The sequence below is a fragment of the Anolis sagrei genome, chromosome 3, assembly GCF_037176765.1.
Source record: "Anolis sagrei isolate rAnoSag1 chromosome 3, rAnoSag1.mat, whole genome shotgun sequence".
NCBI lineage: Eukaryota > Metazoa > Chordata > Lepidosauria > Squamata > Dactyloidae > Anolis > Anolis sagrei.
The window spans coordinates 110,085,198-110,103,414 of NC_090023.1; the positions used below are offsets into that span (position 1 = coordinate 110,085,198).

The 18,217-nt window shown below is 38.4% G+C and overlaps 1 protein-coding gene across 5 annotated transcripts in view; it reads right to left on the reverse strand.

Annotated features, from left to right (window-relative positions):
• NAXD (NAD(P)HX dehydratase) overlaps window positions 1-18,217 on the reverse strand; it is a 35,049-nt gene that overhangs the window by 3,044 nt on the left and 13,788 nt on the right. For 3 of the 5 annotated variants that reach the window (XM_060769597.2, XM_067466852.1, XM_060769596.2), the window contains exons 2-9: window positions 13,154-13,304; window positions 10,351-10,396; window positions 8,622-8,710; window positions 6,884-6,992; window positions 5,272-5,322; window positions 4,835-4,939; window positions 4,417-4,537; window positions 743-863 (exon numbers count right to left, since the gene is read on the reverse strand). In XM_060769597.2, the coding sequence (XP_060625580.2) occupies window positions 743-863; window positions 4,417-4,537; window positions 4,835-4,939; window positions 5,272-5,322; window positions 6,884-6,992; window positions 8,622-8,710; window positions 10,351-10,396; window positions 13,154-13,304 (793 nt within the window). The other 2 variants (XM_060769595.2, XM_060769598.2) reach the window with 2 other exon arrangements.

Consider the following 18,217-nt stretch of genomic DNA (forward strand, 5'->3'; position numbering starts at 1 on the left):
TCCCCAAGTTACAAACAAGATAGGTTTAGTAAGTTTATTCTTAAGCTGAATTTGAATGTAAGTTGGAGAAGGTAATTTTTAAAGTGCAACTCCAGCCAAATATATACATATCATATACATACACACATATATAGAGAGAGAGAGAGCTTCGAAAGCATAGAGAACAGTAAACATCCCTGTGGTGTTTGTTTGGCTGTCTGTGTCTCTGTTCAGAAGATTTCTTCTCACTTTCTGTCTCTGTGATAACTGGATTTTTTTAAAAAAAAAATGCTTGTGGAAACAAGGATTGGAGATAAAGCTTCAGTGGAGACACCATTTCCCTATGATAACTCTTTCAGGAGTGAATTTCCCTTCCTAGGATAGATTTCTTCTCACTTCCTGTTGTCTCACCCCCGTTCTTAACTATTACTTGTTTGTAAGTCAAATGTTTATAAATTGGGGACTGCCTGTATATGAGTATACGACATCTGCAAGGGGCTACCGAAGTAATGCTATTACTTCTCCATTATTAATTACTTATTAATTATCCAGGCATTTAATACAGAATGATCTGTTTCCTTCCCAAGTAAAATATTGGAGGTTTATTTCCTCCTGACTTAGCTGGTTTGACCTGAACCTCACATTCAGATTTCTTTTGACTGCATCCTTTTTTCCTTCCCCATCCCACACCATTAGTTTTTAACAGTTACTCAGTTGCAGGACTCATCCTCTAAAGATGGTCTGAGTGCCATAATTGCCTTACCCATTTGTTTTTTCTGGTCCAGCAAGCAAGGCCCAGTGAGCCAGGACTCCAAGAGACCCTGAGAGAAGATCCCCTTGTCCACCGCATCTTCTGCTGCTTCCTTCATGGCTACATACAAGCACTGGAAGACAGAAATGTAACTGGTGGAAGACATTCAGCCTCTCTTTCATAGACTCATAGAGTTGGAAGAGACCTTGTGGGCCATCCAGTCCAACCCCCTGCCAAGAAGCAGGAAAATCGTATTCAAAGCACCCCCGACAAATGGTCACCCGGCCTCTGCTTAAAAGCTTCCAAAGAAGGAGCCTCCATCACACTCTGGGGCAAAGATTTCCACTGCTGAACAGCAACTCCCAATGTTCAGGTGGAATCTCCTTTCCTGTAGTTTGAAGCCACTGCTCCACGTCCTAGTCTCCAGGGCAATAGAAAATAAGCCTCCTCCCTATGTCTTCCCCTCACATATTTATATATGGCTATCATGTCTCCTCTCAGCCTTCTCTTCTGCAGACTAAACAAGCCCAGCTCTTTCAGCCATTCCTCATAGGGCTTTAGTAGAGCTTATGACAGATGAGAGAGGTGTTCAGCAAGTATGCATCAGAAGCACAGCTGACTACTAGTATATCAAAACTAGGATGTTTTACAGGAACAAGAATTAAAATGAGATATTAGCACTGAATTATGACTTGTGTAAAGCTGTGAAAACTTAATGTTCAAAGATGCACCAACGGAAGGTTATTTTCTTCAAGATTTGGAGCTGTCTGGGTGATGTTAGCCAAACAAAGACAACAAAAAGATATTTGCATGTCTGCTTCACATTTTTCTGTCTGGGAAAGAAATAATTCTTTTTAAAACGTCATGTATGCCCATTAACTATTTCCCATGTGATCAGTTGCTCTTACAGCTGGTAATATCAGCCAAGTAAACTATGTATATTATCCTCATGCTTCTAGAACAGGGGTCCCCAAACTACGGCCCGCCGAAGGCCTTTCTCCGGCCCGCGCGGCCTGGCCTGGCCACGCCCACCCGGTGCCGCTCTGCCCATCGCAAGAACCCTCTGCTCCGGCCGCTCTGGCCTCCAAGGAGGCAGGTAAACTACAACTCCAAAGCCTTTTGTAGTTTACCTGCCTACTTGGAGACCAGAGTGGCCGGAGCAGAGGGTTCCTGCGAAGGCCGGAGCGGCACCGGGTGGGCATGGCCAGGAGACGCTGGCGTTCTCTGGCCACGCCCACCCGGCGCTGCTCCAACCATCGCTGGAACCCGCTGCTCCGGCCGCTCTGGTCTCCAAGGAGGCATGCAAATATCTGTTGGTCATGGGAGAACTGTGTGCCAAGTTTGGTTCAATTCCACCGTTGATGGGGTTCAGAATGCTCTTTGATTGTAGGTGAACTATAAATCCCAGCAACTACAACTCCCAAATGACAAAATCATTTTTTTTTAATGAAGGATATACATTGGGTTGTTAGGTGTCTTGTGTCTAAAATTGGTGTCAATTCGTCCAGTGGTTTTTGAGTTCTGTTAATCCCACAAACAAACATTACATTTTTATTTATATAGAAGTGTGGGTCTTTGTTTTTTATTTTTTTTGGGGGGGGGGGTTGCACTGCAAATAATATATGTGCAGAGTGCATAGGAATTCATTCATTTTTTTTTTCAAATTATAATCCGCCCCCCCCCCCAACAGTTTGCGGGACTGTGACCCGGCCCTCTGTTCAAAAAGTTTGGGGACCCCTGTTCTAGAATATTACTACTCAGCTGTTTTTTAAATAGAAGGAAAGGTAGCATATGACTACAAACTTTGACAAACACTATCATGTGCACTCTCTGATTCTCTCTCCCCTTTTATACGCATACTCTCAGTATCTCTTTCATCTCATTTGTCCTACAGGGCATAGTCATGGTGTGTTGGCCATTTATTCTCAAAAACAAATTTGGGGATAATACTGAATGAGAAACATAATAATAATTTCCTAAACAAATGGAAGGCAGAAGGAAAAATGAAGTATAATATAGGAACAGAAAACCACAGAAGTACTTATCCATCACAACAGAGTTAATCCATCATTCCTTTATCACGATGTTTTATCAATTTAATGGTATATACTCCCATGAAATGCCACTTAACTGAAAAACATTATCTAAATAAATTAAAGTTTACCATTTTGTCCAATATTACATTGTGGCAGACAATGATGTTTTAAATTATGCTATTAAACTTCCAAATCCAGCACAAGATGCAGTTAGAAATAAATAAAAATGATACTGAGGCTGCACTTAGGGAGAGACTTCTAGAACTCCAGGTTTTGTAAGATTACACCTCCCAGCATACCTGATCATCCTGGTGGTGCTGGGTGCAAATAAGGTAACCTGGTGCTTTGATTGCATAAACCTAAACTTGAAATCCAGATTATTTAAATATGTGGGATTGCAGTCAACAGAAATTACATTAATTTCAATATGACCACTTTAAGCATGAGCCAGTTTGAATCTAAGGCATCATTCCCTCTTTAAAGAGTGTGCTGTGGGATACTATATAACAAGAGAGTACTATGGGATACTATGTGGGCTGGCTTTAGCACAGTAGGTTAATCAGAAGCTGCAGCTGCAATAAATCCTGGCAACCGAAAGGTTAACAGTTTGAAGCCAGGTCAGGGTGAGCTCCTGCCCTTCAGCCCAACTCCCCTGCTCACCTAGTGGATCAAAAACAGCAATTGTGAGTAGATGAATAGGAACTGCATTAAGCGGCACAATGTATTTTAGGCACAGTGTTTTGGAGAAAAAAGTTTATGAACAAAAAAAGCTCTTTGATAAGGAGATGGAGCGACAGCACTCCCCTGTGGCTGGAACTGAGCACAGCCTCCAGAAGATGCCATGGACATGGATTTAAACCAGGAAGTCATTGATTTTTATAGTTTTAAATTGCTTTTTATATGAATTTTATTATTTGATTTAACCTGTTTTAAACAATGTATTTATGTGTGTTCCGCATCTAATTGTTGCCAGTCTATGCTGCCCTGAGTCGCCTTCGGGCTGAAAAGGGCGGGATAAAAGTGTGGTAAATAAAATAAATAAATGCCAATTGATGAGAAGACACCTATATATACCTCTATCTGTTGCCTGTCTTATCACTGTATAATCGGAATTGCATGTTTGCCGTATATGTGTTCTGTGATCCACCCTGAGTCCCCTTCGGGGTGAGAAGGAAAGAATATAAGTACTGCAAATACATAAATATTCTGCCAACCAAGCCTATGAACAATACCCATGAAAGCACTGTGTGTTTGCTATGGCATCCTCTTTCTAGAAGGTCTCTCTGGTGCTAACCTATTCATCTTGGTATCATTCTGATCACTTAGGACCAAAAAAACTCCCACCACTCTTCAGTGATGAATGTTTTATGACTATACAGCTGCATCATATGCTTGTTTTGAAAATGGCTTCAATAGCTAAGTTTCTGGATCACAAAATCTATTGTTACCATCTGAGTTACAATGTTCTTATTTTAGTGCTGACCATTACCATAATTCCATCATTCTTTTTACTTAAGACTTACAATGATGTATGTGTTGCTACTTTCCCTTCATTTCTCCTCTTTCAAATGTTTAATATATGCAATAGTTTTTATTTTCCAACCACATCCATCAATGCATAAAAAACACACACACATTTCCCTCACTTACCCTTTTCTCCATCTGAAATAAGATCTCGTTCTCCTTTTTGGACAATTGTCACATTTCCTAGGGCTTGGCTGAGCCTTAGCAGACATCCATGCTGGTCATTACTATCTACGGGATCCCTAAGCTAAAATAATGGGAAAGAAATCATACAATGTAAAAATATCCACAATTAGATGGCCTGAAATATCTCTTTTACGAGTATTTTATGGAAACACTTAATCAGAAAACTTGGGGCCAGGGTTAGCACCTCCTATGCATTTTATTTGTATATCAATAACATTAATGGTGAAATATTTATAGGGACTAAGCCTTCCAAAACATAGAGGAGTTATCTAAGTAAATATGGACAGGCCTGCACTGAAGGGGGAGTTTGGTTCTGAATGTGACTTGCTCGTATAATATCAACTAAAAATGAACTTACCATTGCTTCATATAATCTGCTAAATTCCATAGCATTTGGGGTAAGAATAGCTCGAGGATAATTCTGAATAACCGAAGGCTGCTGGGCAATTAGCCATAAGCCATCCTGCACAGGCAATAAAACAGAGACATTTACTGACAAGAATGATATCATGGGAATAAGCCCATTTCTTTCATGTCAGGAGCAATTTGAGAAACTGCAAGTTGTGTCTGGTATGAGAGAACTGGCTGTCTGCAAGGACATTGCCCAGGGTATGCCTGGATGTTTTACCATCCTATGGGAGGCTTCTCTCATTTCCCTGCATGGGAAGCTGGAGCTGACAGATGGGAGCTCACCCCGCTCCCTGGATTCAAAACGCCAACCTTTCGGCCAGCTGTCCTGCCAGCACAAGGGTTTAGCCCATTGCACACAGTAAACAATAGAACTATAATACTTACGGCATCAATTACAATAGGAATTCCTTTGACCTTGGCTTTTTCTATAATACCCTGTTAAAAAAAGTAACTGTTTTTAAAATGGACTCCATTTTGGATGAAAGTGATTGAGGAAAAGAATTCACACAGTAATAATATACATTAGGTTTTAAAATTACATTGTATTCAGGATTGAAGTAATTTTAGCCATACTAAATGAGCTTTAAAATAGGGATGACCTTTTTCACATATTTCACTGGAACAAGCATTTTCAAGTTTTGTCCCTGATGGCGAAATTATTATCAATGTTTTTTTATATAGCCATATAAAGGCAAGTCTTTCTGAATCTGAATAGGAAACATTAAAAAAGAAAAAGAAAATAAGACAGTGACAAATTGTTACGAGAATCACTCTACTCTTTGACAACTTCAAAGTGAAGCTCTCTGCAACTTCCCACATGTTGCAAGCCTGCCATCCCCACTATACAGACACAAAGTTTGCTGCCAAATTTTTATTCTGGGCATCCGTAATTCTAATTTACATACTGTCAGTTAATTAGAGGGAGACATATCAGCAAAACAAGTTAATTTTGACATTGTTCCCTCTTTTCCTAACACAGCTTGGTGAATTCGGCAAAGAGTTTTTTAGAAACATATAAACAAAATAATTATTTTGTAAACAACTGCAGCAAACACACCCAGGAGGGATGGAGATGTGGTTTATATTAGCAAGAACATAAAACTAAATAGCTCTTCCATGGAAGCTACATAGAATTCCAGAAGACAGAATAAATTCTCCATTACAGTAACTTGAAATATTATTTTTCACTGGCTTTTGGAATACATGGCTGAGGAGAGTAGTGTGATGTGTTAAAGAATAATGCTGCTTCTTTTAATTTAAAAGCTTTATCTACCTTACGTTCTAATATATGGCATACTAAAAATTTGACATTATGTTTTATATTTTACTGGAAAACAATTCCTTAAATCACACCATGCATTGATTTGACAGTGTCATCCTTCATTTGTAGGGCCAGCAAGTGTAGTGGTTGAGAACTGGATTATGTGCCTAGAAATGCATGGGCCCATCACATTCTCTCAGCTTAAGAGAAAAGTAAAGTAAATCCACTATGAACTAATCTTGTAAAGAAAACCCTGCTATAGGCCCACCTTAGGGCTGCCAAAAGTCAGAAATGACTTTAAGGCATAAAATAACATGGCCCATTTTCCTGTTTTTTTCTTTTTCTATTTTCACCTACGTCCATACCAAAGTGAGGTATTCCAGGCAAACCATCTTTGTTTTGCTTTAAACTCAGTATCTTTCTCTGAACATATGGGTGTATTCAACTAGGAGTGTTAACATGTCTGGTCCTGTTCTCTAAACAAATTCTGCAATTGTCTGTTAATAGCAAATAAGCACTGTGCTCTCTTATCTGAAGCCTTTGAATATTTTATTTTTCATAGCCTCTGGACTTGTAAAACAACGAAGTCAGGAAGGAGCCAGGCACTCCATGGCCTTCATCTGACTGAGCAGCATATTCCTATTGAGACTCTGGGCAAGTCTTTGGGAGGTTCATGAATAGAATAGGGTATGTACGAAAGAGGCCTACTACACAAGATATTGAAATCCAAATTACCTTAGCATTTGCAAGCAGTACATCCTCTCTCCCCAATCCAGGGCCAATGACAACCGAGTGCAATCGTGGTAGCCACTTTTCCACTTCATGAACAGCATCAGGCCTATCCCTAAAGGGGGAAATAGAGCACAGAATGGCAGGCTTGCAAAGGTCTGATCCTTGTAATGCAAACACGTGCTATTTTCCCAATTTAAGTGGGACAATCTTCACTGCAGTCCCATGTGTGAAGTTCCATTACTAAGCATAAAAGAATGAGGCTTAAAGGCTGCAATTCTCTGGGAAGATCCTGGAGGGATAAAATCACTCAACAGTACAGGCAAACTTCAGTTAATATAGCGTCTGACAACAAAGCTGTTTAAAAAAGTGTTTATACATTCAACCAGCCACACTCCTGTGTTTTTCACCAGCGTCAGATGAGTAGGATGGGTAAGGAAGAAATGCAGACTTTGTGAGCTGGCTTGCAGCAGTGTGTTGGCAGTAAACAATGTAATAAAGCTTGCAAGCTAAAATAAGCTGCCTCCAAAATCCTTTACTGAATGTATTCAAGCAAAATCCAGAGAAAAGGAGAGCAAAAATAAATCTGCCCCACCAGCTAGCCCACTATGTTAAAAAATACGTGGGATCACTTAAGTTTATTCAATCATTTATTTTTCAGTTGTTGTGGGTTTTTTCGGGCTATATGGCCATGTTCTAGAGGCATTTCTCCTGACGTTTCGCCTGCATCTATGGCAAGCATCCTCAGAGGTGAGGTGACCTCACCTCTGAGGATGCTTGCCATAAATCAGGCGAAACGTCAGGAGAAATGCCTCTAGAACATGGCCATATAGCCCGAAAAAACCCACAAGAACTGAGTGATTCCAGCCATGAAAGCCTTCGACAATACAATCATTTATTTGTTTACTCTAGTTGTATCCCATCTTCCTCTATCCCAAAGGGGACTCAAGGCAATTTTACATGTGGCAACTATTCACTTCCTTTGGACAACAAACAGAATACACTTAAGTTAAAATTAAAATTAAATGCACATTAAAACATGTAAAACATTGCATTCACTATTAAAATCATGTCATCCTCAATCATAATCTGGGGCCGTTCCATAGATCAACTGCAAATATTTTGAGGCTATTATTGCACTATAGATTAAGTCTGGTCACCAAAATAGAAGAGTGCAGGCTGATGAAAGAAAAGATAACCCCTGGATGCATTTCAGAAAAGCCTGAAAATGGTCTCTAGAAGGTTGAAAATGTTTTCATTTACATATGCAAAACACACCTGGCCCGACTGTTTTCTTTCATGTTAGAATACTGTTAGTTCAGGTTTAAAAACATGTTGACTTGTTCTTTTTTGGTGTAGGAATCTATCCCAATTTTTTCCAAGTTATTTCAACCCCTGGTTCCCAATTTTCTGTTCAAGAACCAATGTGCTGGAACACATTTAAGGTAATGTTTATTTCAAACGGCCAGAAATGGAAGAGGAGAGATATAACCATTCTCCTTTAACCAAAGGGGATGTCAGCCATTCTAAAAACCCACACAAAATGCCACACACAGTGTGCTCATCCAATACAGATCGACTCTGCTTTGAGTCTTGCATGAATATCCAAACAAAAATATATGACACTTTGATTCCAGCTTTGAACATGAAATACTCTTCTTACACAACTTCAGACTTTATCTTTGTTAAGTTGCAAAGGGAAAATACAAGGCAAAAAGCAAGAAAGACCCACCAGGATACTTACAGAACTGGATGAACAATGAGCTCTGGGCTGTAAGACTTGATTACACATGCTGCATCTTTGGTACAAAATACATGGGATAGATCTGCACCCTAAGAAGATATTTATATATAGTTAAGTCTTTGTCATCATTGTGCTAAACCAGGTGCGGGTATCATTTATTTATTTATTTCAAATATTTATACCCCGCTTTTCTCTACCCTGGAAGGGGGACTCAGGGCAGCTTACAGATGGCAACCATTTGATGCCCCACATATACGATAGATAAAACAACAATTACATAATCAGTAAAACATTAACATTAAATTAAATACCATATAAAACAGTACAAAATAGAATTAGTTGGCATGTCAAGTCCGAGTTCTACAGTCAACAACTTAATCCGAAGCCTCTCCATAGCCTGTTTTCCATAGCATTGTCATCATTTTTATTATGTATCATGTACTGACAGAGCTGGGGAAAGAGATTCTATGCAGACCTTGCTCCCCACTCCTATCAATCCCTCCCCATTTCTTGACTGAAAAAAAATCATTCTGGGGTGTGTATGCAGTTTCAGGTTCAATCCCACCATGGAACCAACAGGAAATACACTCTCAAAGTAGCTAGTAGTTTTCAGGGTTTACAAGAATGGCAATAGTGAAGCCCACTGAGGACTGGGGAATTGTAAAGCAGTTCTCTAACTCTTAGAGGGTGCCCAACCGCACAGTAAGTCATCAGGTACAGGGAATTTATTTAACACCATTAACTACTCAAAGAAGGTTAGTTTCATATCTTCCAGATTCATTTTGCCCAAACACTGTTTACACACTTCTATCAAATCTATTTCTTGTGGTTTACATTTACCAACCACGTCCTATATGCATTGCTCTGGAAATAAGTCTCATTGACTACAATGACACAATTTTGTTAATATCAGACATTAACAGTTATCCCTCCATATAAAAGCTAGTTCTCCAAATTCCATACCAGTCTAGGATAACTAAAGAGGATACCCATTCTTCCTCTCAACAAACATGAATAAAATAGCAATCCATTTATAAAAGCAGCTATTGCAAAATCATAGTTACCTATTGTGTAGACATTTCAATTTCAACTTATTTCTAAGGGCTTGTCTAAACTGGTGAAAAACAGAGTACAGTACTCAGCCCACAACAGATAGCAGATTCTGGTAGGCAGGCATGTAGCCGGGGGGGGGGGGGGGGGCTTGAGGGGCTTCAGTCCCCCCCCCCCCCCCCAAATTCTCATGGTGGTCCACAAGAAGGCCTTACTGGTACATTATTTAAACTATTATGTTTATTCATATCATGATCTGATCACCATGCTCAACATATCCCATATGCATGGGGGTATTGGGGTAACAATACAAAAGGTTTGCTAGGGTAGACCTTCTTTCACTCAGACTGCCCCCCCCCCCCCCCCACCCGAATCAAATATTCTGGCTGCGGGCCTGCTAGTAGGTATTACACTTCCCTCCTTTAAACCAATTTTGCCCATTTTGGAAACTCATCATGAGGCTTTAGAGCCATCTGGACAGTGGGACTGAGTCCTATTTGGCCTGATTTGCCATTCAGATTGGGTACTGGTGCCATCATCCTTTCCCTGTGTTCATCAGCTCAGGGAAAAGGGACACATCGTGCCCATGTTGCCCCTTCTCCTAACCAGCCATGGATCTGAGTTTACGACTGTGGTGAACGCCATCTACTTCCACTTTATACTTCTAAAAAAAGCTTACCACTTTGAGAGCTGAAATTGCAGCAAAATATGGTGCCCCAGTATACCTACAAATGGAAAAAGTTTAGATCAGGAAACTATTACATTTCTAATGTCACTGATAACAAATTCAGTTAAAGAATAACTAAAACACACTCACGTTTAAATTTCTGTTAGTTACAATTTTTAAAACTTGAAAATTATACCACCACAATGCAGTGCAAATTTTCCCCAAAAATACTGTATAAACAATGAAGTTGTCTCATGAATTAATATGGACAAGTGTAAATTGATAAAATCATATAAACTGATTAGCTTGTTTCCACAAATTACTAACTGTTGACAATGCTATGACTTAATCCATGATAACAAATCTAGCACATACTTTTACAAAAAGGAAATACAGTATCACTGCAAGTTGCTATTATCTTGTAATAAACTTGACAGGATAACAGTTTCTAAGCAACTGATACAAAATGGAATCTACAGAAAAATTCCCTTTGTTACTGGAAAAATTCAGTTTTCACAACTATTTATTGAAGGAGATTGTTTCGATATGCCATAATGCAGTTCATGGATCAAATACTGTCCCTCCCCCACAAATGGGAAGGAACAAAGAGCTCTGTAGGAAGTCAAATTTTTATTTGACTAGCACCTCCAGCTTCTAAGATTTTCACCCTACCTATACACTTTCAAGTATACCTTTGTAAATCTAAAGGCTAGAAATAGTCTCTTTTTAATGAAAGGTGAGATTCCCTGGGATCTGAATTCTACATGTAATAATATATTCCACTCTTCTGGGCTCACAGGATTGTGAAATAAACACACAGTCCTCACATGCTCTTTTTCAGCAGTGAGCACCAATATCATTTCTCCTAAAAACTAATAGTTTTCATAATAATCCATAGTATCTCAAAAAGCAGATGATTTATGGTTTGGGATCTAAACATTAAGAGCTTTTATACAGCTGTCAAAATTCTAATGACAATGGATTTCTATTATCCCTCCTCTTTTTCCACTAGGAGCTGCAACTGTAGGACATATATCTGAATATGATTACTTACACTTTTTTAGCTAAGCAGTGAACAGACTTTCAAGTAATGCTGATGGATCAAGTGGAAACTTTATTACTCCTATCAATAAGCTCAAATTGATCTTAAATCACAACAGATATCAGATCTAAATAGCCTTTCCACTCCACCACCTATGTGCTCTCTTCCTTTCTAATTATGATTCGCCTTAATAACTGACTCAACAATATTATGATTATTCTAAAGTATAACCTGAGTCCAAACTAGATTGGGAATCTACTCTGAAAAGTGACTTCCCGTTGATTTGATGATAAGTATTCCCAAAACACTAGATTTAGGACCCAGTGTAACACTGGTTTATCATTTCAACTTTCCTTAAAATGCCTAAAACTGAAGTTTTTCCTCTGTTTCAGAAACTTGACAGGAAAGTATTAATTTCTTCTCCTGCTTCCCATCCGTTACTCACTTCTTTTGGGTATGATGTAAAAGATGGGGTAGTTATTTTCAATTAACCCCACGTTATTTTGAACAGCACAAAATCTCTTTTTTCAAGCTATCTTTCTCAATTTATCACAGCCAACATAAAATGCAAACATAAATCAAACTATATGGATTTCTTGGTTTAGAATTTGCCTTCTTGCTTTATTTTCATACTTTCTAATTCAGGGGTTTCAAACTCATTTTCATCACATCAGACTTACGGTTGCCGTCAAAGGGGCATTTAATCCATGGATAGAGAATCCGTGGCTAAAGAGAGCCAACTATAATTTTTTAACATAATGATCAGTGCTCTTGAGTTTTTACGCACTTTTGGTGCCCAGAGGTTATTGAATGGCAACTCCTATCACTTATGATTATCTGACATGTGGACTGAGGATAATGGGAATTGCAACCCAACAGCACTGGTAGCTTTGTAACATTTTAAAATCAGACATCACATTCACAAGCCCTGTATCTAAATTCAAATCCCACTATCCTGACTAAACAGAACAAACTGCAGCCTCTCAGATGATACTGCATCACAACTCCCATCAGTTCTAGTCATCATGACTAATAATAAATACAGGGGTTATCGTTCACATAAAATGACGTTTTGGGTTGGAATCAGCCTGCAGGCCTTGAATTTGACAAATGTGCTCTTCTTGCTTTCTCCTATGGGATTTTGTAACTTTTAGACAATTGGGGTGGGTCTGCTTTCCTAATTGCATCTTAAAGGTCAATCAATTGTTTAAGTCCCATTTAAACAAAAAATCTGCAGAAAGAAGAGAAAGAAGTTGAAGGAACTAGCTACTAAGCACTCTTCAGACTGCCTCCCTTTGTTCCTAAACATTATAGAGTAACAACCCAAGAAAAAATTAGGTGTAATCAGCAGTGGATGGTGGCAGCAAAAAGAGCAGACACAAGTGCTGCATTTCCTAAAACCTACCCTAGAATGGGGCTGATTCTGAGGAGGGGTCCCAACTGTGTCTCTTGTGGTTTGGCTTCACCTTTTTTTAAAAAAAGAACTGTATTGTTTGCAATAAATGTTACTCATGCCTTTCACAGCAACAAGTATATTATGCTTGCAAACAGTTACTCAACTGGTTGCTTGCAATATCTAAAAACTGATCATTACAAAAAAAAACAAAACCCAAACAAACAATAAACAGAGAAGCAAGCTCTTTAAAAAATTGTGGAGAGGGGATGCCCTGTTTCTTCTAAGCTATCAAAGTGGCACAACCAATGGTCAAAGGTGTGGGAGAGACTGCTGAATCACTGGTGATTAAGTAGTATTTGAATGATATTTTCACTTACTCTTGGCATCCTCCAACTATTCCTATTCGTCCATCTTGGCCTTTATGTTTTTTGGCAGTTAGAGGAGGAATGATGTTTCGCACCAGTTGGAATATATTCTCCATTTCCTTTATAGAATGTGTTTTGTGCATTGAAAAAGATCTCTCTATAACTGAAAAAGCAGACATTCAATTTGTTATGTCAAATATGAACGTTTCAAAACATGAATATAATGTGACTATAACATACTTCCAATAAATTACAATGCTAAATATTTTTGCTTATATTGTTAATTAACTTGATGACCTGATTTCCACCATCATTGAAATGGCCTGATTTACACAATGAATACCTGTCATAAATCAGGCCATCATGTTAATTACAATGTAAACAAGAATATTTATTCCAGAGTAGCTTTCTGGCACATACTGCCAGATTACTCCTATTTGCAGCAGGAGCGGCTAAACAGACTTCTGGTTTACGGAAAGCTTAACTTGACAAGACTCAAGACTCCAGCTTGTCCCTCTCCCAATAAACCAGAGAAAGAATAAGTGGACAAAATAAGCCTGAGCACTGGTTCCTGACAGGTCCAGAAGTTAAACCAAATAAACCATGAGTTGAGGGTCTCTAGTTCATTTAACATCATGTGCATCAGTATGCAGGCTCAACCGTATAAATAAAAAGTCTTTCAACTTGTTGCAACACCAAATCTACTTCATGTTACCAGACATCCCAACAACTCACACAACCTTATTAATAATAGTACTTAAATAAAACATATGGGTTGGTGTCTATTTGCTTTTTTGAACCATGTTCAGTTCTGTACCATCGTCACCTAAGCAAGCAGTTGTAAAATCATTCGCAAAATAATGCAGAAGGAGATCTTTGGACCTTCACACACTGGCATCATCTTCCCACACTCATAATGGGACAGAATCACATGCTTTTGGAAGGGAAGGTTCTAAGAAAATGCATGCACATTGTTGCTTTCTTTCCTGCATGTCCAGAACCAGATACACAAATTTTAAAGCTCATGTCAGTTACATGAAGCTCATGTCAGTCCTTGTCAGGTGTTCTACAAATCTGGACTTTAAGAAACAGAAGTACTTCAGTTCCTATAGGTCTAAGCATGTCTACTCAGATCCCAATGAATTCAGTGAAGCTTACTCTTGAGTTGCCTACAGGCTGAGAAAAGTGATATACAAATACAGTAAATAAATAAATAAATAAATAAATACTTCAAGGTAAATAGAAAGTGGGCTGCAGCCTCAGCACCAATTGAAATGGACTCATAATGTAGGAGTCATTTAGAAAAGGTATTGCAGACACATGGGCTGGAAATTGTATGAACTGAATTAACTCCTATAACTGCAATAATAGCACTGACGAGACGGAAACTGTGCTGCTATAAGGCATGGGCTGGGGTCTCAATCACTTAAACCTCTAACTGCAAATCAGAATGGTCTTAGCTCAGTTTTTAGGAGAGAAAATGCTGACGTTTTAGTCACATGTGCATTTTATTTCAAGGTCCAAAAATGAATACATTCATGCAAAGTTAATCCTCCATATTTCTGCAGCCTTGGTAATTAATCTTCTAAATGATAGTTCAAATTACATAATTAATTGCTATCAAATTGATGGTCTTCATTAGTGTTTCTATTGAAGCATATCCTATGTACTTTTTAAACAACCCGTTCAAATTATGCTTCGTTGTCACAATCAGAAACATTTTGATAAGGACCATTAAGTACCTGTGGAGGGACAGTGAATAGTATACAGGACAAAATCTGTAAGAGGAAAAAACTCTAAACAGCTGAACAGCAAAACATTTATGGAAATCCCAATTATTAAATAAATCTAGCAATTGAATAGAGATCTAAATTTTTACTGGAAATGCAACAGATCAATAATATTAACTTATTATTTACACACGCACCCTATGTGTAGTGCTCTTCCAATGATACAGATACCTTATCATATTTTATTCTACTTGTGAGCATTTTATTTTTGCAATACGCTATTCTGGGATAGGCATACCCATGATGAATTAGAACAGTGGCACATGCTAAATCCATTCCAGATCTGTTCAGGCTTCCAGTATCAATTCCAGAAACTGCATCCAGATCTTTCTAAACAATCACAAAAATGAAGAATTTGCACAAAAGGATGCCCATGAATAAACGTTAGACTTTACCGAGTTCTATACTGCAAATTGCATACCATGGATTAAATCTCTAAAGATCCTAGACAAATGTGTGATATTCCTTGACTATGAGAAATCACAAAAAACAGAAGTATGAACACAGCTATGTACACATCTAAAGGCCTTTCATCCAGCCTTTTCCCTTTTCTAAAGAATTACAGCTTTTCTTGCCATTTACCCTAAACCAATTCTATTAAAGTGCCAGTCCTCAAAACAGTGTTGTTACTCTTTGTCAGATTTTCAGGAAACAAACAATTGTATCAATAGGCACAAGTTTAGTGTTTGCTCCTGGCACATCAGACAAAAAGGACCTCTACTCCTGTACATCAGATAACCTGAATATCACTGCTCTAAACTACTTAGTTCGACAGTACTTTGTCAAAACACCTAAATGCATAACGATTCAAGTAAATATAATTCACACTTTAGATTAAAGTAACCGGGACATCAATTTAATATATTGGAGTCCTGTGAGATACTGGGGTCCCAAAACTGCTGGTTTCCAACTGCTGGGAAGCTTGGGAGCAACGGATTCAAACTGCAGGAAATGAGATTCTACCAAAACATTAGGAAGAACTTCTTGGCAGTAAGAGATGTTTGGTAGTGGAACATGCTGCCTCAGAGCATGCTGGAGTCCCCTTCTCTCAATGTTATTAAGCAGAGGCTGGATGACCATTTACTCAATCTCCATTTATCATACAGGCGTTGCTGCACTCCATAGGGGTCTGCTCCTCTGCCCCTCAGGAACCAGCTGGCTGACAGTCCTATATTGCCTCATGAGAGCAATTTCTACCATGAGGGGGAATTTTGGCAGTCAACCCAACTCTTGCCCATCTCAATACAGACTGCGAGTGGGATGGTATAGGAACAGAATTACAGAAGTTAGCTCAGACATTCATCAATCACAGAAGCAATGCATGTTAAGTGGGGATTGGGAGCTCAGGATGGGAGTACTGCATAGTATTGCTACTACAGTGCTTATTCATTTGTGACTTCCCAACAGGATTCCAGCTCCTATAACAACTTGAATAAAGATTTAGGCTACCTAAAATATTGTGGGAGCTGAAGTCCAAAACACCTAGAGGGCTGAAGTGTGTCCATGCCTACTAATTCCTACTAAAAAAGTAAATCCCACATATGAAAGGGAACAGGAAGTGATCATTATATATAAAATACCCAAAAACTTTCTTGAAGAAATCTATTTTAACAACTCATACACTGTTTTTAAACTATATTTTGTAGTTGCCAATACCAACACATTCTACCTCGGCCACTATTAAGAGAAACTATTAATTCTGGATCAGATACAAATGGCTAACCATCAAGTGATGCATTTTTATTATCAAAATAAATAGAATACTCCTCTTAATCTGCTAGTCACAAATGGTTGCTCTATATAAGGAATGGGCAAACCTTGGCTCTCCAGGTGTTTTGGACTTCAACTCCCAGCTTACCAGGTGTTGGGAATTGTGGAAGCTGAAGTCCAAAACACCTGGAGGGCTGAAGTTTGTCCATGCCTGCTCTACAGCTTTAAAAACCTGGGCCATGCAAATTGTTTAAGCCATTGTGATCTACTCCATACCAATTCTGTAAAACAGCAGAACTTTCACATAAATCCTATGACCAAGTGAACTTTTGTAATCTCAGCTCAATGTATTTATTTATTTTGCAAACCGACCCCCAAAACTGCCCAAGAATAATTCTGCTGTTTTTTAAGGATTTCACAACCCATTGGCGCACACATCTTAAACTATCAGGTGCAGACAATGTTTATGCAATAGAAACTGGTACCTATGGGTGGAGATAAAGTCGTCATAGAATTATAGTTAAAATTATCTCCATATGATCGGTGATTTGATCTCTGTGAAGGATTGCTCGGCATATACTGTGACCTTTGTGATACTGTGGAGGAAATGCCTGCTAACATCTGTCCCAACATCTGCAACATCTGGAACTCCCTAGCATGCTCAGCTTCCCGTCGGTTTTCCTCAGCTTTAAGCCGTTGCTCTTCATATTTGTAAAACTTCTCTTCAGTATCCATGCTTTGTAGTAGAAACCTTTCCATCATTTTGTCCAATGTTAAGTTTCCATGACGTTTTTTTGATCTTTTAGCCTGAGATAATAAGGGTGGTGCATTGGTGTGAGCATTAATTTGCCTAAAACCTAAAACAGAAGCAAATGGGTTAGTTTGCAAGAATAACTGCACTTAAAGGAATTTAAGCAGTGAAAAGTGTCTAATTCCACACTTGGCAGAAATTCCAATTTAGCAACTGTCTTTCATATTTTAGAGTACATAATCTATTATTTTAACTATGTGGTAAAAACCTTTTCAGCTTGTCTGCTAAAGTTTTACAAGCATTATTTAATATTTGTATTGTTGTAGCAGACAATATAGTAAGAACTAAAAATGTGACTATGTTTCAATGATCTGAAAAATTCCAATAAATAGACAAATAATTCTCCCATTAAGTGGCAACCCCTTTACTAGGGTGCAAATTCCACTGCACACAGTGGGGCTGATCTCTGAATAAACACCCACAAGATTGCATGGTTAAAAGTATACATGCATTAAATTTTTTAATAATTACTGAAATTAAGTTTTCACAGCAATATATTCATGTTGCTTTATTTGCAGTTTTAATCACATTTTCTATATCTGTATCACAAAGAGTGCTGCTGTAAACATTTCTCCTTTGCTATTATTTACATGCAAGAGTTTGTTCTAAGTGAGAGCAAACTGGCTTAAGGGTGTCAGCTTTTGGGCCCAGGTTTATGAGGAGATGCAAACACTAAAACATCCCTTGTGATTACATTTTAAAAAAGCACAGAAATACATGTGCAAATGGTGCAGGGATTAGTACATATATCATCATATTGCTCCT